This window comes from Aptenodytes forsteri, unplaced genomic scaffold (assembly GCF_000699145.1).
Source record: "Aptenodytes forsteri isolate BGI_AS27 unplaced genomic scaffold, ASM69914v1 Scaffold61, whole genome shotgun sequence".
NCBI classification, from domain to species: Eukaryota; Metazoa; Chordata; class Aves; order Sphenisciformes; family Spheniscidae; genus Aptenodytes; species Aptenodytes forsteri.
The window spans coordinates 6023122-6051016 of record NW_008794443.1 but is presented as its reverse complement, the minus strand read 5'-3'; the positions used below and the strand labels follow the sequence as shown (position 1 = coordinate 6051016).

The 27895-nt window shown below is 42.0% G+C and overlaps 1 protein-coding gene across 4 annotated transcripts in view; it reads right to left on the bottom strand.

The window, feature by feature from the left end:
* Positions 1-1823: 1823 nt before the first annotated feature.
* ST3GAL6 (ST3 beta-galactoside alpha-2,3-sialyltransferase 6) overlaps positions 1824-27895 on the bottom strand; it is a 39119-nt gene continuing 13047 nt past the window's right edge. For 2 of the 4 annotated variants that reach the window (XM_009289697.1, XM_009289698.2), the window contains exons 2-11: positions 25515-25614; positions 24645-24713; positions 23275-23352; positions 20236-20339; positions 18784-18847; positions 11940-12035; positions 9406-9592; positions 8181-8318; positions 4371-4523; positions 1824-2637 (exon numbers count right to left, since the gene is read on the bottom strand). In XM_009289697.1, coding sequence (XP_009287972.1) covers positions 2557-2637; positions 4371-4523; positions 8181-8318; positions 9406-9592; positions 11940-12035; positions 18784-18847; positions 20236-20339; positions 23275-23352; positions 24645-24713; positions 25515-25603 — 1059 coding nt within the window. In that variant the 5' untranslated portion in view covers positions 25604-25614 and the 3' untranslated portion in view covers positions 1824-2556. Of the gene's footprint in view, positions 2638-4370; positions 4524-8180; positions 8319-9405; positions 9593-11939; positions 12036-18783; positions 18848-20235; positions 20340-23274; positions 23353-24644; positions 24714-25514; positions 25615-25819; positions 26003-27895 lie in introns of those variants that run through there. The other 2 variants (XM_009289700.2, XM_009289695.1) reach the window with 2 other exon arrangements.

Here is a 27895-nt window from a genome sequence, read left to right as displayed (position 1 = left end):
CCCAAATAAAAAAAAAAAAAAAAAAAAAAGCAAACACAAATAACTGAGTAAGAGCCCTTCTGCCACCTGGTGAAAATTCTGGTTTTTCCTATTTTTTTTTTCATGTGGAATTGCTATTGTCAGTAGTCTAAATCACTGCAGGTCTGGGGGTGCAGAGTCACATAAAAACCTTTTTAATTAACTGAGATAATAATGAGAAATAAATGCTGGTAGAGAGAAAGACAGTAGTGTCACTGTTTTCTGATGCAAAACCCCACCTGACTGTATTCAGATTTTTAAACAAAGATCTCCTCAAAGCCTCAGAAGCATGCACATTCAAAAAAAAAAAAAAGAAAAAAGCAAACACAAATAACTGAGTAAGAGCCCTTCTGCCACCTGGTGAAGAAATTCTGGTTTCCTCCATTTCCACCACCAGTCACCTGCTCCGGTGCCCCAGGACCTCCCGCGCTCCCCTCTCCTCCACACTCTCTGCCTGCCGCCCTGTGCACGGCTGGACCAAGGGCCACCCCCTGCAGCATCACCTGCCGCAGCTGGGCCCAGGGAACACACATCCAGTTGGCAGGACACCGTGGCACTGCCTGTCCCTTGCTGGGGACACGTCTGGGTCCTTCCCCATGCCCTGCCACAGATTTTTATGACATCCGGAGTTATTTCAGACACGTCCAATTTGCTTGAAACGGACCAAAGCTCAGGAGTCATTAGGCGAAGACACAAGCCTCCTCCCCTGCAGCTGTGGCTCCCCTCCAAATCACAGTGCCCTCACGAATTCCCAAACGGCAGAGCCAAGGCGCTAAAGAGGAAGATGAGAACTACGGGGCGGTGGGGTTTTTTTTAAATACCTATTGCACCCTGCAAGAGAAATAGGAAAAAAGACAGACGACTCTTTGGTCACTTCAATGCTTATTCCTCTACATTGCTACAGCAAAGAAATTGTGTTCAGTACTCATGTAATCCTCAGCTTCTGCAAACACAAATACCGTGCTCTTAACCTTCTAGAGGCTTTTATTCACACTGTAATTGTTTGCACTGCTCCTAAATGTACTAAAACTCTCTATATAATTTTTAATAAACAGTGGCAAAGGTTTTTCTACCATCTTTGAAGACCTTTTTTTTTTTGTTTTTTTTAAGTGGACTTCTTTGTGCTTTCTTTAGGCGTGATTGATCAAGATAACCACAAGATCTTTAAGCAAATCTGCCACAATTTAAAAAAAAATAGTATATATACACCCTATGAGAGAACTGGAACAGCGTATTACTTGTTCATCTTTGACAGTTATCAAGGGCATGCCCAGGCAGATTTAACTTATTCAGCAGGCTTGTCTGAGACAAACCACTACAGGAAACAAACATCCCATTAAATGTTTCAATTAAAATCCTGCATAAGTTCCCACCGCTAAATGATTTAGTTCAGCCACATCCTTTAAACCTGAATGTCAAGACAGAAGAGGTGAACAGAAGCCAAATGATAATTCAGCTGAGGTACATCCCGGATATTCCCTAGCACACTCTACTGCCAAAAATGGGAACATTCATTGCTCATATTGATGCATTTCAAAGGTGGAAACGCACTACAGCATCTGAGAAAGGAGATTGTGCCCATTTGCAAAAATACACCTCGATTCTTGGGGAGCCAACAGAAAGATACATGAGATTCTGTCCTGGAGATCTAGGAATCCAACAAGCGTTGGCTCTAAATTTCACCTCAGGCACGAACATCTCTGTCCCCACTCGTGTTTCTGTTGTGGTCTGGGGGAAGCGGCTGACACGCAGGTAAGTTAGGACAACTCTTCCGTCTTCATACTCCCTCTTTTCTAACTCAAGTCACCCACTGTAAAATTTATTGGACGCACAGCACGGAGAGTATGGTTTTCCATAAACCGGGTACAACACGAGCACTGTCAATACCAACATCTCCACAAATCGGACCAAAGGGTCTTCACCTTCAGCAAAGGCAGACAGCAGCTCGGAGTCGATGGCCAGTGCAGAAGCTGTGGCTTCTTTGCTGAAGATGGATGTCCCCTCCTCAGGAGTAGGGCAGGCCAAAACCTGTACGTTCTGTATGTTCCCCCTCCTCCCAAACACACAGTAATGATTTTTAGGCACCATTTTAAAGCCATTTTCATACTACAAGACAGACATTCAAGACTTTACATCCATCTACTAATTTAACACCGGTCGTCTCAGTTTCTTGACAGTGTAACTCTTTCAGAGGACAACATCAGAAACAAAAGTATTCCAGAGAAGTGATCATTTGGAAAGAGTTCTTGCTGATAAATAAGTGATGTGCATCACATTTTTATATATCCCTGATACTTTCAGCTGAAAGTTTCATGGTTTTCCCATTATTAAATAGCTTCACAGAAATTCAGTTAACTCTGTTTGCAATAGTCCATTACCCTCAGGCTTAGAAGAAGCTTCTGCCTTGGTGAGGTTTCTGTGCTCCTTTTAAACAGTAAACAGTTACGCTGCACTTAAAAAATAAAAATGTCATACAAAAAATAAAAATTTTTCAAATCTTGAAAATAGTGATTGTTCTTCGTATTTTCCATTCAGCTTTCACGTCAAATTGACCACAAAGTTCTTGTCTATAAGCTTCTTCAAAAATTTCTGCTCGGCGTTGATGTTGTGGTATTCATTCTAAAGAGATGCAAGAGGACAATAAAAAAAAAAATTAAATTCAAATTATTACCAGAAGCATCACTTCACTGTTCTTTCCTTTTAATTACCTGTGATACTTGGAAGACGCCAAGAGTAGAAAAGCTCTGGGGAAAGGACTTCTTAGCAAAGGCTGTAGCACAGTCTCCCAAGAAGACCGGTGAGTGACTCGAGCACTCAAAACTAGATTAGATTTTCCATTGGGACACAAACCAAAAGGGGTGATCCTTCAGTGGCCAGGATGGGTGAGACGTGGTCTCACAGAAGTCCTTCCATTACTAACTCTCCCAACTCCTCCCCGTGCTTAGAGGGAACAGCTGCATAACCACATCTACAGCACACGCAGTCAGAAAATGACTAATTCTCAAAGCTCAGTGCAGGTTCTTGAAAAGCACACATCAGGCACTCGTCAATCGGATGCATCCTGCCAATCCGTTTCAACCAGCCAAAACCAACCCATCTTCTGTGCTGTATCCAGATCCTGGATACGCAAGAGACCACTGAGGTTAGTGGAGGACAGCACAAGGGAAGTAAGTTTACTGACAATCTTAAGACACTGAATCCAGTAAATTAAAATGAATACAAATACTGCATAAAAGATTATACATATATAATATTTACAACTTAATGCCACTAAAGAATTAATGATAAGGTTTTTGTTTAGTAGTTTGTTTTTTAAAGTTTCAAGATTTTAGGAAACTTATGGATGTCTATTCAACTAGTGATCAACCTTACCCAAGCTTGGTATATGTTGCAAAAAAGCACCTGCAGAGAGGAGCCTCAAAATGAAGAGAGTTCAGCGTCAGAGGAAAATTATCTCAGAGCAGCAGGCACCTAGGAGTCCTCAGAGAGACATGAGAGGCTCCTACAGGCATTGCCCCTACCCTTCCTCTCCAGGAAAGGGAGAAGGAGAGAAAATGGTCCCCACATGTGCTGGGCATGCACATGGAAGAGAAAACTGTTCACATTGAGGTAAAGGGCTGAGATGGAGTTTCTCGGAGTACAGAGCTGAAGACGAGCAGAGACATAAAAGAAAACTGAGGCATGACGGCAGCAAAGCAGGAGGGAGGAGAAGGCATCCCCGATGTTTGCCAGCCTCCTGCTGCTCCCTCTCCTGGCGAGTTGTGGCTTCCCCCTCCTGGAAGCAGTTCCTTCTCTTCCTAACGCGTGCGCCCCCCCCCCCCCCCCGCCAAGAGCTGCTTTTCTTTTCTGCTTTCAATTTCTGAAATTCAGTTCTTTTCCTAACTGCAAGTTTGTAGGTCTTAACTCGTTCCACTTCCCTTTGCTGCTCTTTCTCTTTTTTAAGAAGTTTGGTAACTATGACAACTTGTGCAAGTAGGTGCCAAGGAAAAAAGAGAATGCGAACAGAAACAATGCTATTCATGTTCTGACAGTGTAGCAAATATGCCTCTATGCACAAGAGCTGCGTCGCCTAAGGGTAACGCCAGCAAAGCAAAACAGAACATACAAATGGACGTATCTCATGCAGACGTTGCAGAATATGGTGTAGCACAAGGGACACAAATACCATTATCCACATTTTTCAGAAACAAAAGCAGAGATGAAGAGCTTCAAGCAATGTTAACCCATGAGCAGCTGAACCAGGAGAAGACAGGAGGCCTTTCTGACCTGCAGTCCACACACTTCTATCTATATTGAATTGTCTTCCCCAGTTACCAGCTATATTTCTCTCAGCACAAACAGGTGTTTGTTACCTTCATCATCTGAGACATTGTGTCGTTGCCGTAGTAGTGCAAAGAACTGTTTTTGTCAGTGAAGTCGTACTTGAAGCCTGCCAGGTGAACTTCATGGCATATGTGAAATGCTAGTGTAATGGCAATTAGCCCCGTGGTTGGATGCTTGGGTTTCTAAAACGAAACAGAAAGAGCACACATACATAAATAACTGGCAGCTTGACGGGAACAGCAAACCTAAGGATGAAGACAGCGGTAATCGGGCAGCCTGGCTCTTCTACAGATGTTTGGGTTTGTAGTTTGATCCCCTCGTGTCTCGTAAGGACTGCCCGCAGGTTTTCCATGACCGGAGCGTCTGCCACGTTGGCCTTCCCTGGGATTCTCCGGTTTCTAGTGAGGGCTGAGCCCATACTGTAGCCCTTCCTTCCGCATAGTCATCAGGAGGGTCTCCCCATCCCCCTGCTCAGCAACCTACTTTCATGAAACTGGTAAGGCTTCAATATATTGGAAACGATTTCACCTTGTCAAATTTGATGAATTAGCATATGTGTTCAGAAGTTTCTAGATGATGGCGATACAGACAAACAGAACAACATGACATGCCTCAAATCTTCGTAACACCGAACTAAAAAAAACATGAATGCTACTGTTACATAAATTTGGCTGTATTTGAACTTTTTCAAAGCAGGGAAATCCCATAAGAACACGGCTTTAGACCTTCCCCCACTATTTCCATTAGAAGAAAAGAAACTGTAGATAAAATTTCTTACTTCTCCCTACGGTGAGATAGCTCAGAAGTCAATGCAATGTAAAATATCAAGAGCAGGTCATAAACAGATTTTAACTCTGCAAAATTAAGAGAGCACCTAACCGAAAATTAGTATTTCTTACAAAAGCATAGAACAATTCATTGCAACTATCTGTCCTATCTCGTGATCAAGTACATGACTGTTTTAGCAGCAGCAGTGGCTAAAATGATCTGGGGAAGTAAACGAGGCACGGTTTGTAGAGAGAGGTGAACTCTTTCATTAGACCAACAGATGAAGCCGAGAGGAAAAAGTGTCCCCAGAAATGGGCAAAATTTTCAGGCACTAATGCCCTTCTTAGCTAAAATAACAATTTTCTCAGAGACCAAATGAGCTACACACTTTCGGCAGCTGAAATCAAACCTCAAACTGAGCACAAAATCACATCCTTTTTTGAACTCTTACCCAAGGCTCAGTTCATTTGCCTCTGAAAAACAAAGTAGGCAAACCAGTACTGGACAACTCTGTACAGAGAGAAGGCAGATGCACTCGACGATACAGAAAAATATTCCTCTGTATCATGATAAAAGAACAAATCCCCAGGAAAAAGTTACCAACATCAGCTCTGTAAGCCTAATTAAAAGTCACAGAATTGAACTATTGCCTTTTACGTAGACTTTTTTGGTACCTTTATACAATTCCTGGAGTAGTCCAGAAATAACATCAACTTAAAATGCACACCGTTGCCCAGGGCTCCTGCCAGTTAGCAAAATAACTTTCTGCCCTGGGGGCCCAATATCATAAACTTAGTGGTGAGACTGTTGCAATGTCCATACTAAACAGGACCACAAAATTATGGCAGGAATGCTACATGTCAGGTTTAGTGCTATTTGGAAATATTGGGAATATCACAGGTTGCAACTAGCTCTGTTTACCTTTGGCCATCATAAAGTTCACCTCAAAAGAATATACAAAAAAAAAAAAGCAACGCTACTTTTAAAATGTATTATCACGCTAGCGCCCTAGCAATATCCAGACATCCTCAGCCTGTAATGAAATTTGTTCAGCCAGTCACGTTTAATGGGAATAGGCACACCCCTGGAATAACTCTGCAACACTTTCTGACTTCAGTGCTGCTGGGGCAGGGCATCCAATTTTACAGTTGTTCTTCCCGGCTCTGCTAACACCATCGCAGTTGCTAACAAAGAAACAGAGATGCTTGCTGGACTACGCACAAATGTGCACACAGGGAACATGAGACTGGCTTAATGGAAAAGGTAGAGAGAGCAGGGAAAGCAACAGTGGTCTTTGGCGTCTCCTGCAGGCAGAGGGGGCTGAAGCACAGGACAGCGAAGGCGGCAGCAGCCCTCCCCAGGGACGTGCTACAGGACAGAGGGCTCCAAAGTGGGTCCTGCAAAAGGCTGCCCTGCCAACGGGAACCCCCGAGGCATGACCTGCAGCTTAACCGAGCTGTGCCGGAGTGACTGCAGATGTGCAGGCTCCCAGCCACGGCCCACCTCTGAGATGGGAGGAAAAGTGAGGAAAAGCATGCCTGAGCTTGACCATTGCTGCCGCCGGGGACGAAGGGGCTGCAAAACCCCTGGGATGGAGCAAGTGGGATGTGGAGGTGGCGGAAAGGGGCTCCAAGCACGGACGCGCTCTGCCACAGCTCTGGGCAGGGGCGCCCAGCGAGCAGGAGAGGAGCAGAGGGCATGCACGCTACCCAAGGCAACTGAAGGGCCTGTGCCTCCATACCAGCTCCAGGACACCACGCACGTCTCTTTGGCTCACTGCCAGCGCTGGTCTTACTTTTACTCCCACTGAGAGGGGAGCACAGGAGGAGACAGGAGGGATTTCTGGAGTCATGGAGACCATAGATATTCTGTGGCCCTTTAGGAGATAGTTAGGCACCCAACTACTATGCCACTCTCTTCTCACCCTCAGCTGAAGAGCTGAAATACCATGGAGCCCCAGCAAGCATGCAGCCAAACTGGGTATTCCAGTTTGAGAGTTAACAAGGGAGGAAAAAGCCACTAGCAGGCTCAAGAAAAGAAAGAAATTTAAAAAAGAGAAAAGGAAGAAAAAAGCCACAAAAATTCCCAAAAAGCAAGAAAAAAAATCTCAACTCCATCAAATACGAGAAAGATTAAACCAGAAAAAAGTTGTGGTAGGTACTCCACAATGACAGCCTGTCAAACGTTTCCACGCGTGTCCGTTGCCTGATCCCAGCGAAGCAGCTCTGTGCAACAGTGTGACCCCAGGGAACCATATTTTGTGCTAAACAGCACACGGTCGGTCCTGACTGCACAAGGGAGGTCTCCAGCTTGAAGCCTTACCTTTCATCAGAAACGTTCTTCAGTCATAAACTGACAGTTAAAATGTATTTTTATGTCCAAATTGTCGGTTAACTCATTACAATGCTTGGCATCAAACCAGTAAGCACAAGAATGCTGCCAGACAGATGTCATTAGCAGGGGGCTGGAATATCCTGTATGCTCCCTAGTCCCTACCCGCCCTCAGCAGCATGAAATTGCAGCAGTGTTAAAATTACTGGGTTGTTGGGTTTTTGGGGTCTGGCTTTTTTTTGTTTTGTTTTGTTTTTTTTTGGTGCGGGGGTTTTTTGGTTTGTCATTTTGTGGTTTGTGTGGGTTGGTTTTTTTGGTTTTGTGGTTTTTTTGGGGGGCTTTTTGTTGATTTGTTTTTGTTTTTTTAAGAGAAACTATAAAACACCCTACCTTTAATAATTCAAAACTCCTTAATATTTCTAGAGGCTCTTTGGATCTGCCATGTTCCAATGCCTGTCTGCTTTTCCCAATTTTGTAAAAGGCATTATTATCTGTCTGCAAAAGCAGTCTCATTTAGTACTAATTATAGAATCCATAAAAAGAGATTTTTGACATACAAGGCTACCTGCTCTCTTTCTGGATTCCATTTTCCCATCTTTTCTGAGGACCACCTAAATGCAAACTAATGCAATGTGAACCTAAAAGATGTTCTAACATAGTCCACTATAATAAAGAGGTAATTACCTCTGAGTACACATTTAGGTGCACAAAACTAAAAGGCACAGAAGAAAAAAGCCTACCTCCTTTTTGGGAAACCTTGTTGGGAAACGAAGCCATTCATAAGCCGTTTTTCTGGTGATGCTGGGATCAAGAATCCTGATTTGACTAGATTTGTATATCATGTTCAGAGCCGGTTTCTTCCAAAAGCCTTTAGCACTCTGTAACAGGCAAGCAAATACACATTTTTAATGACTATAAACAGTTCATTTTGGTTTTACCAGAGTAAAATCCAAGAGCAGGAGATTGAGGAAGAAGAGGAGGAGCGTTGAACCTCCCAAAGTTCAACAAAAACACATGCCAAATTGTGCTCCTGCAACAGGATAACCCACTGCAGCAGCAGAGGCTGGGGCCAGCTGGCTGGAAAACAGCTTTGCAGAAAGGTCCCTGATGGACAACACGCACCAGCAGCGTGCCCTGGAGGCAGTACATGCTCATCGTGTGCTTGGACACATTAATAAAGAGCACAGAAAATAGGTAGACAGAAGTGATCGTTCTCAAGTACTTTGCACTGTGCCTTTCTGCGGTCTCACAAATGCTGTTTTGAGCTCCCCCCTGTGCAAGAGAGTATCCAACTGGGGCAAGCTCAGCAGAGGGCCACTGAAACGGCCGAGAGGCCAGAGCACACAGCAAACAAGAAGGGTCTGAGGAGGCTGGGTTTGTTCAGCCCATCTTCAACTATCTGGTAGAGGTTTACAAAACGAGAGACAGGATCAGACTCTTCTTGGAGGCGCACAGTGAAGGGATGAGAAGTTCTTTCCTGTGAGGATGGTGCAGTACTGAAACAGAGATTGTAGAAATATCCCTGGAAATACTCAAAACTTACCTGGATGATGCCCTGAGAACCTGGTATGGCTTTGAACTTGGCCCTGCTCTCTTTCAACAGGGTTTTGGACTAAAGACCTCCAGAGAGAGGTCCCTTCCAACATTATTCTGCAATTCCACCAAGGGCGCAGGATAAAATAATCTGGGAAACGGCTGGAGTATGCATGTCAGAATATAAAACGCTGCTAAGAAGAGGATAAAAAAAAAGTATTTCCAAGAGGAAAACTGTTTTGTGTGAGGAACTGATCAAATATGTGGGTGAGAAAGAGGACAGAAGCATTTATGGGAAAGGGATATTGAGCAGACTGACTGGGAGATCCAGTGCTCCCCCCCAGCCAGGAGGACTAAGGTTAAAACCAAAACAGGTATTTCACGAGATGTGTGTGGCAAGCTGAGCCAAAGTCCATGAATAATTAAACTCACTATTTTCTGACCACCTAGTATCTCCCAAAGCCACTTCAAGTCACGTGGTTTGAAGACGATGAGAACAACAGTCGTATTAGGGTCATAGTGGATCGGATCTGAGAAGATGGATTCTGGGTAAGAAAGTCGGAAAGTTGTCCTCCTCCCAACATCCTCTTCGTACCCTATAACAGGGCCATTATTCATTCTGCAGAAAACAGAGACACAGAGATGGCAATGACTACCCCACCCATATCCTTACTGTGCAGTGGTTGGCACACGCACTAGTCTGCGGGACAGACAGCACGTCCAGGTACCGTGGCCCAGCATTTACTTACCACATTACACAGCAGATAAGCAATTAATCAGGTGCACTCACCCTCTAACTCAAGAGGGATCAAGCACATATGGGAGCTTGGCCAAGGTGGTTTAGAATACAATCACACAATTGCTTATCATGCACCACTTGAGCAGAAGGCCTTCTGATTTGGCTCAAACACAGAAACCGGAGAAGACCAAAGAGAGTATCTGGCTTGGAGAATTACCCATTGCTCCATTCATGCTACTAGATGATACGAATCATACAGGAGGCAATTCAAGAATGTTTTAATACTCTTCACTGTCTACAGCATACAGGAACAGGAATTATGACTGTGTACCTGATACCAATACATCTTTATGTTTGCTTTTTTTGTTTGTTTGGGGGTTTTTGGGTGTTGGGTTTTTTTCTTTTCTACAGTCTACAGCATACAGGAACAGAAATTATGACTGTGTACCTGATACCAATACTGTTTGCTTTTTTTGTTTGTTTGGGGTTTTTTGGGTGTTGGGTTTTTTTCTTTCTTTTTTTTTTTTTTTCTTTCCTTTTTTTTTTTTTTTAAAGCAGTAGCACAGCTACCACTGCTTTGGGATATAACCATTTAATAAACAGGGAGCAGGTGGGTCAGGTCTCTCTGCTTTGAGGTGTTGGAGGGGCTGTGTTTAAGTCTCCATCTTGCAGTTTCTTCTTGGTGGGTGTGTTGCATATTCTTTGGAGAATTCAGGCAGTCTCTGTATGCTCCATTCCTGCCAATGTGACTGACTGCTCAGAATAGGAGGCACACTGCTTAGGAGCAAATGTTTGCAAAACAAGGTATGCAGACAAGGGAATATACCAAAGTTTTATCAGAAGTCGTTATTAAATACAGAACGCAAACACCACCTCTTTGTTCATTCACAGTAAACAAATGCGTACTATATTTCTGAACAGTTTTTAATTTAGAGCTGTTTTTAAATGTGTGACGCCAGCCTACACGAAGATTTCCATTTTAAGAAGAGTAGATAGATCTACAAGGAGCCCAAATACTTGAAATAGATTAAAAATAATCCATGGAGCTTCCTTGCATCATTATACTACAGTGAAAATAAGTGCAAGGTGGGGGTTTTTTTGTAAAGCACAAAGTTGTCAGGCAAGTAACGTTTCCTAAGAACGGGGATATTATCTGGATCACTTTCTATAGTTTTAAGTTTATAAGAGGAGCTACAACTTGAAGAATTGCATGTATTCATTTCCACCTTATCAGTACATTTTCAAATGCATGTCAAACTCCAGGCTTTGTATACAACTTTTTATGGTAGTTCTTGAAGACTGAAACATTATTACTGAAATGAGCATTAGGATTGATGGCAAAGTAACAAAAATGAGATTTTGTTCAATGTTCAACACAATGTTGAAGCAGACAAACTGAAATGGCACCTCAGAGGTTTTAGTGAAAGAGGGTTCAGGCACACTATCTGACAGGGTACCTACAGGCAGAAGGGCTGTTTAATCAGTTACCATCTCAGTTCCTGCAAAGGAGAAACTGATTTATCTTTTTCTTGGTGTGCAGAAAATTCTGTTATAATTAGCCAAACAGTCCGTTTTCAGTTTGCTTGGCATTTGAGCTTCCCCCCCCACCCCCCTTTGCCTGTTCCTCTCTGAGCACTTCCCCAGTTTCCCTAGTCCAGAAGCCGCCTCTTCAGACCTCAGCATCCTCTGGTAGGTCGAGCCATCTCAAACTTCCAATATGAACTAACATGCTTGAGAAAGAGAGGCAGACATCAACATCATCCTCCAGCTAACACGTGCCTTGAGATGGACTTCCCATCATAAACGTTATGTTTAATCCACTCCAAGCAATGCACATGCCAGCACAGACGTAAGACAGACATCGTGTGGAAGGTAAGAGGCAGGGCTGCCCGGGATGCTGGCTCACAGCAAGGGGCACATGCAGGACTTTGGGCTGTCACATGCTTGGACCCATCCCTGATGGCAGCATCTTGCACGTGTGTATCTGTACACGAGGCAGACTGACCACTCAGTGATCCTTCCTCCCCTGTATCAATCACTCTGTGTAATAAGACACTGATCCATTTTCTCCTAAGACTTTTTAAATGAAGGCTGTGACAGAGTAAGTAAAACAGGAAGTTTTATACATTTTCATTTGTATAATAACCAAACTCCAAAGCTACTGGCTGACAGCAAAAGTTTGTTCATTCTTTGCATGTACACAAAATGAAAAGGAAATAATATTTACCTTATTATCACATCATATGAGTCAATTTTCTCCCCTAACGTCTTATTTCGAAGTACTCCTCCATTACCGACCACAACACACCGTCGACAGGCAATGCTGTGGAACAAACAGAACTTTTAATATGCACGGCTTCCCTTGCTTCATATTGTTGTTATTAATGATATATTTGCATTTAGCTGGCTTATTTACTGAGGTCCTGTATCTTTTACAGTCCTTGGCCCCTACAGAGCAGTTTCAATCCTGTGTCACACACTAAGGCTGCTTTCAAAAAATGCAGCTGCATTATTTCAGGGACTGCCAAAGTCAGGAAATGGCTTCTCTCATGTAGAACTGTTTTTATACGTGTCCTTTTTCTAGTGGTTTGCTGTTTAAGATCATCTAACCAGCTGGTGATATGGGTGCCATTAGATAAATTATCTTCCACAATGCTTCAAACTTGTCCCAGTCTGGGGGTATACCAACCAGTTTTTCCAGACATACTCTATCCTAACTCAAATTAAGGTGCTTCTGCAATATTGTACAACTCCACAACTCTAGAGATCTCCAACATAAGCTAAAGCAGCAAGATTTATGTTCACAGTTTACCTTACAGGCCTCTGAATAGTACATCTGAAAAACCTTGGCCCAATGACACATGTGATGGCTCTTCAAATGAATATAATCATGTTGACTTCTCTCCCTCTACTTAGAAAGTGCGGTCTAAACATGTCTAAACATGTGCTGAAGCGCATGCTGTCATGACATAAGAGGGATATGCTTGATTAAAAGTTGCATTCTCATATGACTAGATTCAAATTAGACAGCATTACTAAGTATATAAAACACTGAGCTACAAAATAGATCATATACTACATCCAGTCAAAATAGTAATTCCTTTCCAATTTAGAATATATTCAGAGTTAAAAAGCACCCAAAAAAAGGTATTATACAAATGCTAAACTTATGAAAGTAAACTGTAATGGTAAGATTTTCGAAGTTATCCCAGGTTTTCTAAGTGTATCTTTTGCTCTCTACTGTCTTATTTCAAATGCTAGTAAAATGTGTGGTTTGCTAGGGGGAAAAAAAAAAAAAAAAAGAAAAAGGGCACACAGACAGGCTTGCTGGTTTTTTACTCAAGAAATTTTGCCTCTTTAGGGAAGGTTTACATCCAATGTATAAGATTGCAAACTCCTCCTTACAGAACAAGCACATAATTTTCTGTTGTAAAAATGCTTCTTTATTTAGAGCAAAAGCCATTCAACTTGGTTGCAACAGGAACAATGGCAAAATAAAAATGTTGGTATTTTCTTCAGACACAAACAGGCTCACAGCTTACTGAGGATGAGCCACCTCCCAGTGTCCCACTTCCACGGTAGTTCAAATAAGAAAAAGGCTCTATGCCATTTCTTACTGTAGGGGACCCCAGGACTGTGTCCCAAAGAATACCATAATCTGTATTAAATGCCCAGTGTGGCACTTTATGCAGACCAATTAACATCGTTCTCCTCAGATAGCCCAACCTGTTTTTTCAGCTGAGGAGAGTATTATTCAACATCAGTGAAAACAGCCTGTTCCAGCCGAGACTGACCAACACCTCAATGCACAAAGCAGTTCCCTGTATTTCCTACAGAATTGTTAACACAGTTATGCTGTACTGCATGTGGGCTAGGGAAAAGAAACTGGGCCTCAAAGCAATGCTGAAAACCCTGAAGCTTACAGAAAAGGTGAAATGAGAGTAAATGCCAAGTGTAAAAAGCACTGTATTTCAAAAGAAATGCTGGGACGGCACCTTCTCACCTGCTGCTCTAGGGTCACATCTGCAGAGGGAATTGTCTTTAAAGTTTTTTTGTGTGTGTATATATATTTATATATATATTTTATATGTATATATAAAAATAGTGCTGCTAAACGCAGCTCTCAGGGTGGGGTGTCATGGAAAAAGCTGGCACACCTTTCTCTAGTGTTTCCTGAGCAACTTAGTAGAAGCCAAGCATTCATAAAAAGATTTCCAGCTAATGCCTAAGTCCATGTGGCTTGGTACCTCGGAAATCAGAGGGGTGAAAACCTGTTACACCATCCTGCCCTCAGTATACCCATTCCCTCTACACCCACAAAACCCTTCCCTCTCTGCTCCCAGACTGCTTCAGCCCATTCATTTTCAAATTAGTTTTTCAATCTAATTTTAAGATATCCTGAGAAAGCAGGCTGATGAACATATGCCTCTTGCAAAGTTTACAGTGGGAGGAAGGGAGCAGAAGTCACCCTTTTCCTGAATTACGCTTTGTTACTTGCAGCTATAACATAGAACTCAAAGCTACAGAGAAGCAGCAGTGAGGAGAAACAGGAAGGAAAAAGGAAAACTGGACAAAAAACGTGATCAGGAAGTGATGAACGTGGAATGAGGGAGAGGGGGAAAAAAAAAACCCGCAGAATTAGCGTATGGTTGTATCATGTTTTTCTGTCATTTACAACATGTCTCTGTAAATCACTGAAAGTTCTAATCATCTCAAACCTCCGAGTTCAGCGTCACCAAAAGTTACATGGCCGTAGCTGCATAACTGAGGTCCAAACATCACCACAATGCAAATCCTAAACTGCTACTCATACTCCAACTCCTGGTGGTACCTCCTGGCTAGAGCGTCCATCCCCAATGCTTGGTGGACACCCTGGTTTGGCAGTGACTGACACACCATGCACGAACTCATCTTCAGGTCTCAATAAAAAAAAAAACAAAAAAAAAATTGCTCCTAATCTTGCTGAATATTTTCTTTTATACTCTCTGATTACTTGGTGTGAAGTCACAAAAAAGACGTCAACTCCATTACAAGTGATTTGTATTATTCTGACCATGATAAGCAGCCAAAAAGTTACTTTGAGGAGGCACTGCTTGTTCTGTAGATGAACTTTAAGTGATTCCTTATTACATACCTTCCAATTTTTGGCAGAGGCTATGATTTAAGAAGCTTCTTCACTATGTCAATCCCTAGCTATTGAAATAATGCCTTCCACTCTGGTATAAAACTGAAGAGCTCTTTGGTTTCTCCTCTCTGCACTGTGCAGTTATGATGTAGCAGGACACACTCAGGACAGGGAGGGTAAAATAAAATGTGACTTTAGAGCTGGACAACTGAGGTTCGCGCAGCTACAGAAGCTGGGTAGCTGCTCTCAAGTCAAATCCAAACTCTCTTCCCTCTTACTGACAGATGCAGACCAGATTTTGTTCATGGCTAAGAGCTGACTAATACTACTTGGATGGAAAACGGAGTGAAATCTGAAGTTTGATTAAGATTTCAAACTCCAGTGCCGTTAATAACATGCATGCTCAAAAATAAAGTTATCAGCTGCCTTCAAATAACCCATAAAGCATCTAATATTGGTATGTGAACTTTTGAAATGGATAAAGTCAACAAGCAGATCAAATACTCCTGATTAATTGTACATGAATACAGTTGTAAATACAGTCAAACGAATTAGAAAGACCAGCTTTTAATCTCTGTCAAGCTCAGGAAATCGAAGTGGGCCAACTCAAACAGGAAGTCTGGCACGAATGTTTTTTTTCTCAATTGTCTCCTCTCCCTAGACCCCCCCCCCCCCCAGTATTCAAGTGTCTCCAGTTATGACCATAGGATTATGTCCACAGCAGCACAGATTTCACTGACAACGGTAAGCAGGAAGGGAAACGGTTTATGCTTGAGTAAAAAAAACAGAACACAGTATCATAGGGAACCAACATATGAAATGGAGACAAAGAATATGTAGCAAGGCTGGACTGTATTCAAAGATATTTAAGTTAAATAAACTGACCTGTACTTACTGTAGATCTCAGAAACCAACACATTGATTTTCAGCAGACTGTTACTCCCAGATATTTTACCAACCCCACTTCTTAAAGTCTCCTTTTTCATGTTTTCATATTAAAAAGACCCCAAACACTCACCTCAAAGGGTGAGTAACACTCACCCTTTCTCCAAGTCAATAAATTGGCAAGAAAAATAAATTCAGATGTCCTTAAACAACATCAGGTATGCTACAAGTGAAATATAACAGACTGAAATGTCTGGAGGGCCAGCTTACAACCACCAGCACAATATTGATGAAAGTGAAAAATATTAAGACCTCAGCTATAACAACTGCTATAGCAATGGTTTGAGTGACTAAGGGACTGCATTTAGGTGTTAGAGATGTATAGTATAGAGTATAAATGGATCCTGATGCAAATCACATGGTAACTGATCTCCAACATCTAAACGCAATCCCTTCAGTCGCTCAAACCATTGCCCTATTCACGTGGCGTACAAAAGCCTCTTAATCTCAAGGCCAGGCATTAGTTTACATATTTCATTTATATGGTGAAATGCTAAAAGAAACGTTTTCCTGGTCTATAAAAGAAAAATATTGTTAAATGGAAATGTAGCCTTTAAAGGTCAAAAGGTTTGCATCCTCCACATTCCACTGAAATACTGTTTCTCTGGAAAAGGCAAAAGGAGATCTCCACCTCCACTCCTTTAACACACACCCCTGTAGTCAGCTGAGGAATGCAAATTATTTCCTTTGAGGTTATTTGGTAAAAGGAGGATGCAGAGGTCACATCTTATTGACTCAGGACTGTGTAAACGCATTTATAAGAATTTACTGCTGTTGAGCTTAGAGTCCAGAGTGCCCAGCGAGTAATTATGAGGAAATGGGTAGAGTGGGTTTTCAGAGGTTACTCTGTGGGTATACCCCTCGCCTGGAAAACCTGTCTCCTACGGGCTACTCCACTGAAGTCAGTGACACTGTTCACTTCCAAACAGTTTTGGAGAACTAGACCTTTACACAGTGAGAATTCCACCTAAGTTTGGAAAATGGCACTGTTCGGAAGAAAATCCTTTGTAGGTAAAACTGTACATAGTGAGCTAAGTCGCACACAAATACAGCTATATAAGCACCATAGATTTGGTGCTCATATAGCCTAATATTTGTTAAAATACTTTATAGCAGGTTCCCCCACCCTGCCCCAAGAAAAGTTTATACGGAAATTTGGTTTGCATTCTGCCAAGAAGGCTGAATTAGGCAGCAGCATTACAGAGCTGCCTAGTAACTCTGTATTACCGGAGAATGTTGTTAGGATTAATTCCCCAAAGTGTTTCACATTTAAAAGTCACTGTATCTCTGTTAAATGTATATATAAAAGCTCTTCCTTACTACAGTGATTCATGCCCTAACAGTGCTATACACAAAACCTGATGGATCTAGAAATAATATATTGTATGAAGTCATCGTACCTTCGATTTGTTTATACTTAAATAGTAATAGTTCTCATTTTGCTTCAGTACTACTGAAGCATATTACTTTTACTAAAATGAAGCATACTTCCCAGAACCACTAGATATATCTATATCTCAGAGAACCTACATTCAAAGGATAAATACCAATTACCTTACTTTTGATCTACAGGACAGACACTTCCATTTAAATGATACTATGCTGTACCGCAAGCGTCTCTACTTTACAGCCAATACAATTATAGTGCTGAACTTGTGATTTCAGGAAATTTCTAATATAACATTTGGCATTCTCCTTCAAACTCCAGACAAAAGACTAGCCTTTGTCAGCCAATTCTGTATAAATTTCCCCAATTATCACACTCCTGATAGAAAACAGGGGTTTTTCCTTTTTTTTTTTCCTCTCCTTAAGAGTAAACCTGAACATCCTAGAAATAGGTACTAAACACAGGGAAAGGAAGGAGTACAGTAGGTGGAGAAAAGGAAAACTGGGTATTAAAACCAAGATAATTCTAAGGCTTCAACACCAATTATTTTGTTCATATTCCACCCAAGTTTAATTAAAATGTGATCCTGGCATTTGGCTTGAAGCAACAATCTTCTGTTTCATCTCCTTGATTAAAAAACAAAACCAAGTACAGCCAACCTCAGCATTATTTGCATTCAACTCTATTAAGAAGTCTGCATATTAACATGATATATGGCAGGTTGTCAGCCCATTTGCTAGACTGCAAATCTAAGAAGCCATTTGCATCACTTGGTAAAGACAGGATTTTAGTATACTTGCCAACCCTACTACACTATCTCAAAAAAAAAAAACCCAACCAAAAAACCCCAAACAAACAAAAAAAACCCAAAACAAAACACACCCCAACAACAACAAGACACACACACAGAAAGACCCTCCAAAACCAAACAAGAAATCCCAGCAGAAGTGGCTTCTAACCAAGAGATTTAAACAGGGCTATCTAATGCATGGGAAGCGAGTTATCTAAGGCGTGCTCTGCTCCGTGCCACACCTTGGTTACTCCCAAAATGCCAGGAACAGCCTTTCCTGGCTGCCTACGTTTCCTTCATTCACTGGAAAAGGAAGCTGAGTGTACATACAAACAAGGATGTGCAGCAAGCCAGCGGATGCAGTGGCAGGGGGATATGCGTAAGATTTCTTTTGCGTAGAAACAGTCATCGGTTTGCATCTGCTTATCTCAAACATTCTCTAGCTTACACTAATGACGACCTTGAAAGAGGAGATGACATTCAATTTTTAAGGGGTGGTTTCACCTTCCTCAAGTATAAAAAGATACTACAGGAAGATGGGACTGCATTCAGCTAGCAAATTCCTAACGCACTTATAAAAAGAAATCTGTAAGTTTAAGCTCTCTCACAGAAAAGTTATTCTTGAATGCTGGTGCTACATGTGTTTAAAACCAAACTTATTTAAATCTTGCAATCAGTTACATATTGCTTGGACACTGTCGGTCAGATCCGCATCTTGGCTAACTTGAGCAATTTCAGGGTAACGCCACTGACATTCCTTTTCAGATAAATACTAAATATTAAAAATGCAATGAACAGAAACAGTAGCAAATAAACCATCTCACCTGTCATCTTCATTGTAAAGTCCACAGTTCTGCAGTCTTGAAAGGGCTAAATGAAAAAATTGCTCTAGAAAGCAAATATAAAGAAGATTATGTTGGAAAGCATTGGAACATTTTCATTAAAAATAAGCATGCCATCCTGACTACAGCATTTTCAGACACAGTAGTTTTTATGTACTGTGCATAAAAAACTCAAAATAAGAACACTTGTAATTTAGGGCCACAGGTAAATCAATGATGCCAGAGAAATTCAGGTTTATCAGAGCTCCTCTCCGGGAAGCTTTTCCTACCCTAACACCCCATTGGGAACTAGCATGGGATTTGTATCAAAAAAATCTTAGTTACAGTAAATAAGCATCAGAAGAGCTTCCAAGACCTGCATCCTAATTGACTTTGTTTTTTCTTCTACCCACCTTCAGCTGAAACAGAAACAGCCTTGACCCAAGAGGAAGGGCTGCCCAGCCAGGGGCAGTAACAGCATTACGTATCTTGGGAGAAGACGTCAAACCAGCCTGTGCTCACTGGCAAAGCTGGGCAGAGGCACCTTCCCAGCCCTCCCTTGGTGGGCAGGCACCTGCTGGACACTCAACGTGCCTCTAACTGAGGGGGGCCTCAACTCATTCCCAAATGTACTCTTCCTCACTGCAACCCCAGAGGTGCAGGAAAATGCACCATCCTTGTTACACTGATGGAGGGCAAATCCAGAGTCTAAAGCCCAGATCCGCAGGGTACTAGGAAGGTACACTGTTCAGTGTTAAAAACTCAGAGACTTGAGACTTTACAACCCTTTCCAAAAGGGTGACTAAGACCCTTAGGGTCTCTGGCCCTGTTTACTCCGCCCTAACGTGGGCAGCAGGCATGAGCATGCAAACACGTTGCACGGGTACAGCAGCCATGCAGCAGCAGGAATACCCCCTGCAGTCCCAGTGACACCTTCCCTCATGGGAGAGGCTAGCCCAGTAAAAGGAAAATTTTGCTGTTGTAACTGGGGGCGGGAAGGAACGGGGGACGGACACACAACACAACGACGACAACTTCTGTCCAGTCCAACCTGGGGACTTCGGCCTCAGTAGAACTCTGGATCCCAATCGGCTTAGGTGTGCTGATCGAACCCCCACCACGCTGACCCTAATATTTCACCTAGCAAAGCACTAAATATCTTTAGCACTCCAGCCCACGTACAAACTAAGGGAAGCTGAATAAGCTCCGCTCTTCCTCACTCCCACCTTTTTGGAGCTTCTCTGCTAAGAGGGGCAACCCCAACACGGTGTTTTATTTGTTAAAAACAGGAAGGTGCCAGGTCAGAGGGACTAAATGAAACCATTAAGTCACTGCTAGATACCCCCAAAAGGATTTGCATCGGTGAACAGAAGACACCAGGGCCAGAGATTCAGGTGGCTTTACACGCCATTTAGGTATTTCTGTTTAAAAACAAGGTACACGGGGAACACAAACCTGCTTTCTTTATTCCATAAGGTAGTTCAAACTTATCGCTCCCGTGGAACTCTGCCACTCTGATAAAATCATTAGTGCACAGGAACGGGTATATTTTGTCAACACTAATGAAGGGAAAAAGTAAGAAGTTTCAAAAATCCATATGATGTATTTGAATAAGCCAATAATTCATGCAACTGCTTTTAAAAAAAGCTTTCTTTATCCTACTTCAAGTATTATCAATTTTTAAAAGAGGAAAAAACTCAGACACAGGGAAAGAAAGCAGGTGACAGAAAAGGGCAAGATTTTATAATGGAAAATATAGGTAGAGAGTGAGATAAAATTATTTCTCTGCTAGTATAAGTTGTATAGAGTCGTTAAAATTGCATGACTGAAATCTTGCACCATGAGACTGCATATTTAAGAGACTACATAATGCAGGAAGACAATGAGTAACTTCAGGTTTGAAAAGTACATAACAGAGGCAGCAAGGAAAATTAAGAGTTATTATTATACATGGCAATTTAATAAATAAGAATGGGATTTGAAACAAGGTGTTTTAACTTGAAAATACCATCTCCTGAAGACATCAGCTTATTTGAGATGCACTCCCATTCCAAACAAGTGGCACTTTATGGCTTTGTTGACATAAGTAAGTAGTTTGGGGCAAGAGGGGTATATCCACACAGCAAGAAAATATGGAGTTCTCACATCCACATTACACATATCTCGGGTTTTGTTTTTTTGTTTTTTGGGGTTTTTTTGTTTTTTTTTTTTTTTACTATGGACTAACACTAGTAGGATCGCACAGATTGAACACTCCTTAGCAGTTGCAGCACATCGGGTGTGCTCCTGCAGCGCATCTTCTGGCTTAGCCAAAAGTCAGATGACTGAAAGGAGCCCAGTGCACGTGCCAGGGCCACCACACGATGAGAAGCATGGCACATGGGGATCACAAGGAGGTTTGCCTCAAAAGCGCATTCCTCCTGCAAACTAGAACATGATGGCGTCATAGCTTATAAATGTCAAGATAGAAAGAATGGGTCACTTCTTTCTTCAGAAGACAGTAACCACAGACAAGGGTTCTCATAGCAGGGAAGGGACTCATTACCATATCTGCCAAGTCAAGTCAAATGAACAAACAGTAGACCCAATCCTGTCACATGCTACCATGCCCTTGGTTTCACCTTGGAGTTAAGTGGACACGCACTCACTGAACTGGTTGACTTTGTAGCAATCCTGCATACTAGGTCTAATATTAAGACGTTAACACAGAAGTATACAGACACAGGGAGAAAACCTGGTGTTGATCATAAATACCCACAGCCAGCACATGACTTGTTTCTCCATTAAGAATATTAATAGCTGTTAAGGAAATCCTCCCTCTCAGTTTCACAAATCAAGTATCTCGCGCTTTAAGCTCTACGTATTCAGAAGATACTAACAGTAAAAAGGAAAAAACCAAACAAAACACCACAGCCCACGCACCAAGAACTGGGTCATAGGTTAACTAAGCAAGACCAGCTGACTTTGAGACATCATGCACTAAACACATTAAATTTAATAACTTGCCTTGCTGTTCAGAAGCAGCTGGTAAGCTTAGACATAATAAATAATTTACCTACTGCAAAGAGATTCTTAATTCTAGCTCTTCTAGCTCTGGTTCATTTCCAACAAATAATTCTGCCAGGTCAGAAATCCTTTCAATCTCCCCAGGCTATTACCAAAGTGCACAGACCAGATCTTCAGCTCACGCAAACTATCTCTGTAAAAGAGCTATGGAAATATGCAAGAGACTTTGTTCTAGCTCTGCACCTACCTTCTTCTCGCTCTGTATCTCTGAGTCCATTCCTGCCCCCTTGCTCAGCCCCAGAGCTATCCTGCTGTGCCTGACACAGAGACAGCCTGGGCACACTCTGTGGGTGAGGGACCTAGGACCACCTCACTGGGCCAGGCAGCTAACCAAAACTCAAAGACTATAGGACTGCTTTGGGGAGGACAAACACGAGATCCTTCCGTGTTCTTTAAAATAATAATAGCACTGAATTAAAGCCATGTTTTCTTGTACACAAAAAGGACCAAAAAAAAAAAAAGCAGCAATGGTGTCTTTGCTCAGACCTTTAAGAGTCCTTCAGCCAGGACTTTTGGTCTAAACATCTTCCAAGCTTTCTCAGGGCCATACTCAATGTTTGCTCAGGTAAAACACAAAGCCAACAATGTAGCCTGTCTGCTTCTGGTCCTGCAGCACTTCCTTGATCTCTCATTTAAGACTTGTGCTTCTAATAACAAAAACTCCCAGTACTTCCTCACAAACCTCTTGGACGCACTTTTGTGACCAGACACCTCTTTTGTTTTGGGTTGAAGCTCCTCCTTTTTTCATCTGACTGGTTCTTTAAAAAGGAAGCTTCCTATGAGTACCTTAAAGTGGAGGGCACCCACACACAATTCAACAATACTATCAGAGGAACAAAACCATGAATAATCCCAAATTTCATTAAAATTAAAGTCCATTAAAATTAAAATTCCATTGAAGGGGAAGAATCTTATATCATTAAAAGATTGGATGAACTTTTGCACATTTCATACTCCTCTTTCCAAAGAAAATGAAGAGATTTTAAGACTTCTCTGGTCCCTGGCTGCTACAGAAATACTTAGCTACCAAAAGTCCAGGTTCTTAATAGCAGAATGACTGAGTTTCAGTCTTGGACATGAAGGCTTCTTTTACAGGAAAAGCATGGGGAAAAAAAAAATTAAGGCTTGTATTTCAATCATTAAAATAGTTTTACTGTTACTAGTTACAATATCTGAACATGAAGTATTTATTTGGTACATACACCAGCATGTTGAGCTAGTTGTGTGGTATGGCTCAGATGCTGATCAGTGGCAAGCTAAACAATTTATGTTGCCACAACCAGGAAAAGCAGCAATGAACCCAAGCCCAAAAGCTGTACTTCCAGAGGTAAATCAAAATGTGAAATAGTCCAGAATACGTAAATAGCCCATTTCTACCTCAATCAGCACAGACTTTCCTTTCCCTGCCAATTCCTACATAAGACTCACCCCAGTAAAGATTCAAATGCTGGTTTCGGGAGACAAGCGTCCAGCGCGTTCCTTCTCTCCACAGCTGTAGGTGGCAGCCTGCAAAAGAAGAGTTTCAAAGAAAGAGCAAGAACAGGAACGGGTAGCAGCAACAAGGTAGGGAAACCTGGACAAGTCAAGTTAGTAAAAGTTGATTACTGAGTTAACACCACACCAAGTTTTCACGATTGCATCTGTGTGTATTATAAAGATGGATCTTTCTCATTGCAGTACGATTACTTTTACTAGTAAAGGCTTTTATCTCACAGCGCTGCTCCAAGGGGTCTGTAACCTCCCTTGCTCAGCAACTATCAAAGCAGCCGCAACCAAAGGTGAGATCTTAGGCCCACCTGCAGAGAAGCATGACACCTGGGCTGAATCACCCCTGCAGCCATACCAGATAGCATCACCAGCACTCCTCAGAGAGGAGAGGGGAGTCTTGTTTGGAGAGGGGAATAGACAGCACCACATAGGGTACTTCAAGGAAAATGAGATTCTTTGGGGATAAGTCATTCCTCTCATAATAAGGATAAGACTTACACTTCTAAGCACATTCCCGCCTTGGCGATTTAGCCCTAATAATAACAAATATGAAGCCCAGAAGGGAGGGTAAAGTTCAGTGTGAGCAAAGCATGCATCTGGGCTGCATTAAGAACAGAAGGATGAAACCACCACATTAGAACCACAAGCCAAACAGACCATTAAGGTTAATTGCTTTTGGTAACCTCAAGTTGTCATGTGAATCCTGACACTGAGAAAGCACCCTGTGAAATTTATCAGCTGGCCAGCTTGTTGCTTTCCAGCATCAGACTCACAGACGGCATTTTGCAGGATGGCTTCAGAGAGACTAGAGGCCTGCTTTTAAGTTTTAGCATAGGCGCTCATTAGTCCCACAAACCTAATTACAGGAATTTACTAGCACAAGATCTGCTTATACACGCACTTGCACATCGCAAGTGAACCACACCTCTGATTTATTAAATTTTAAGCACAAAAGTTGCCCTCGTAGCTCTGCTAATTTTATTCAGGTATAACTCAGAATTACAGAAATTTGGAAGTTGTAAACAAATGTCCTTCCAACAATTCATTGCTTGTTATAGACAGTCACTGTAAGTGGCCATAAATATTAACCAAACACTGGAAACATGACATGTACAAATTCCTTTCTGCCAGACATGTTACAATTGTGTTCGTATCAGAAACAGCCAGTGGACACAGCTGTACAATAACCAATTGAACAGGGAGCCTACAGACAAACGCTATGGATTTTAGTCTCAATCCCTCCCACCTGCCCAAAAACCAACCAACCAAAAAAAAGCCCCACCACAAAAATACTCAACTGCTGAACTTACTGGGTAACTCCACTAGTCTCGTAGGAATGAGGAGCCCTCACAGAGGAAGTCTGTCCATAAAAGCTAATCCTGCAAAAAGGGAAAAATATCACAACACTGGTTTGCTATAAACAGAAAGCAAAACAGAAAGCCATTTGTATCAATTGTATGCTGTAAGCAAGACAAATAGAGGCACATCAAGCACTACTTTTAAAAGCTATCACTATTATCTTCGTAACACAAACACACTGGCAGTCCTGGTCACAGCTGTGCAGAGGCCAATGGAAACTCAACTTCTTTGATAAGCACCCTGAATTTTAGGTCCCAAGCCACCTGTCCCGTGCAGCCTGGAGACAGTGAAGGCTCACTTCCCACGAGGTTGCCACTGGGACTCGACAAATTTCACCTTACCAAAAGGTACCCACTACACCTGCAGTTATTCCCATGTGTGGAACAGGTTTCTCCCACATCATTTATCAGACATCTACAGGAACAAGCTAACACTAAACATATGTGAGGTGGGAGGAGGTATGGACACGACACACAAATAAGGTATCTCTCCTCACCTGAACACCTATTTTCATGAAACTCAAGAGGGACTCCCTGTCTCTGAGGTCCCGACTTCTCCATACAACCAGGCTCAAATTGACTATTAGGTTTAAAAGTGACACGAGAAAGGGCAACAGGACAGAATGATCACATTCATTCCCTCACAGTACAAAAAAAAAAACCCAAAACAAACCACCACAAAACAGGCACACACACACAGAGTAGTAATCACTTCTGTTGATTACTACTGAACAGCTGTTCAGCAACACAGTAACTCACAGCCACATCTCTCATACAGCCATGAGGGTGTTTGTACTATAAGTGAACAAAGCATCACCATACCAGTAGAGGTTATTTCTCCACAGATTTCCATGCAGTATACCATACATAACAGCAGCAGCCAGGATAAAAAACAGAAGAATTCGTTTCATGACTGGTAGACCTGAAATGTAAGAAAAACAAAACAAGAAATTTAAATCCAGGTTATACTAGTAACATGAACTTTTATAAATCATCCTGAAACCTACGAAAGGAAATCATTATTATTGCAGCCATTCTCCACCACCACAAATTTGACGGGGATCACTCCAGTTTGATTTCTCACACAAAGTCCCAGTGACAGGAGCTGAACGCTGCTTTGCACCTACCACACTTGCATACTCTGCACAGAAGCATTGAGAGAGGCTCACTCTAGGTTCTCTCTGAAGACACAGGAGGGAGATGGGCTCTTCCAGAAGCACGTCAGAGTAGAAGCTCCTTTCTGTCCATTGGCAGCCCAAAGAAACCAGCCTCTTGGGTCAGAAGTTGGCCTTCACAGGTATCCGCGCTTCTCCTCCTTCTTGCACCATCTACTATCAGTTTCCACAATGGCACAGTTAAACAAGCATCGGCACTTTGCAGGAGGCAGACAGGCTGATGCCAATGAAGCAGCACGGGGTATGAGCCGCCACAAATTGCTACTGGCTTTTTTAGGATCACTGAATATTCTTAAGTGTGGTTTTGGACATTTAAAGCTGCACTGAAGCTGTCTGCTTATGCCCTCGTGTCCTGCACAGTCTCCAGCTCCTGAAACAGGCCAGACTTCATTGCTCAAGTGACAGAAAAGTGCTATTTTCACACATCGCAAAGCAAGGAAGAGAAGTTAGGTCCCAACCTGTGGAACTTACTAAGTTATGGAGAAATAGCAGAGAAAGCGTTCATTTTTCAAATAGAGTTTTCACCTCATTGCACAGTCTAGTAAAAGAAAACCAGAGAAATATCAGAAGCTCATGTATCTGGCAAGACATGCTGGGGGAAAAGCAAGTTCTGCAATGCTTACATCTAACACACTGAGCTGCCCTTTCAGTAGCTATGAATGAACTGTTGTTGCTTAATCTTCTCAAAGTCCAAACTAGCCATTCTGGCCACAAGTTACTGTGGAAATTTACTTGAGACCTATATCCTTCTATTGTTTTTACTTCTCCCCCTATCATGGTAAGCAGGTTCAATGCACACAATGCATAAACACCTACTTGCATATTTATATTTTAAAGTGAAGGTAATAAACAGCTGTTCAGCAAAAACAAGCCATATCCAAACATACTGCTGCATTTTCCAAGAGCAGAGCCTTTGGCTTTATGGTTTGTTTTTTTCCTTTTTTTTTTTTAATTTTCTTTTTTTACATTCCATGTTGTTTTTTGGAATATTTAGAGTTGCTGTTATTTTAAACCTGTGTTAAACAGCCCTAAGGCAATAAAACTCAAGGTAGATATAGTCCAAGTGATTTACAGCAATATGCTTTATGCTAGTAACATCTTAACATCATACCTTGTATTAAAGGCCAAGAAACTACTAGAGCACGCTGCATTTTGTTATTAGAAATTGAGAAGCAAACTACCGCCAACTCACATAGCTTCACCCCTGAAGAAATATCTAACAGTGAACTATTTGTTACAATGACTCAGTTCCAACAAGCCACCACTTCCTTATTTCCTCCCCACCCACACCCCCCCCCCCCTCACACGTGATAGGGTTTAATTGTAGGGTCAGAGATGGGGTTTTATAACAGCATCTACCAGTAACAAAGCCATGCAATGAAACAGCTATAATTTGTCAACCTGAAGTATATACTCCAGGCTGTCCTGCTTTGTTCTGGACAAAATACTCATAGGCTGCAGCTGCTGCAGTTTCAACCTTTCATCCCTCGTTGGGAAGTAACACTGCCTCCCCTACAGCTCCAACTCCCTTGACTCTTCTTGAAGAGTCACTGCAATTTTTTTTTTTTTGACAGTCACTCTCAACTTCTAGAGCAAACCCTGAGTTTTTGCAATAATTTTGTAAGAGTCTTTCCCTAAAACTGCAAGAACACTACAAGAAAACTCACCTACTGGGTTTAGTCAAGTGTCATTAACAGCAATCGGCTCATTTACTTGAAAGAGATACTGCACACTCTGGCCATTTTTTCCTTTCATTGTCAGTATTTTTACACCTTCCTGCTTTGCAAAAGTTTGCTAAAATATCCCACTAAAGTGGAAATCAACTGTTTACTTTTTACCCCCTAATTCAATCAATGCAAACTTCAGTTAAACAACTGTTGTGGTTTAACCCGGCAGGCAGCTAACCACCACACAGCCGCTCGCTCACTCCCCCCGGGGTGGGATGGGGGAGAGAATCGGAAGAGCAAAAGTGAGAAAACTCCTGGGTTGAGATAAGAACAGTTTAATAATTGAAATAAAATAAATTAA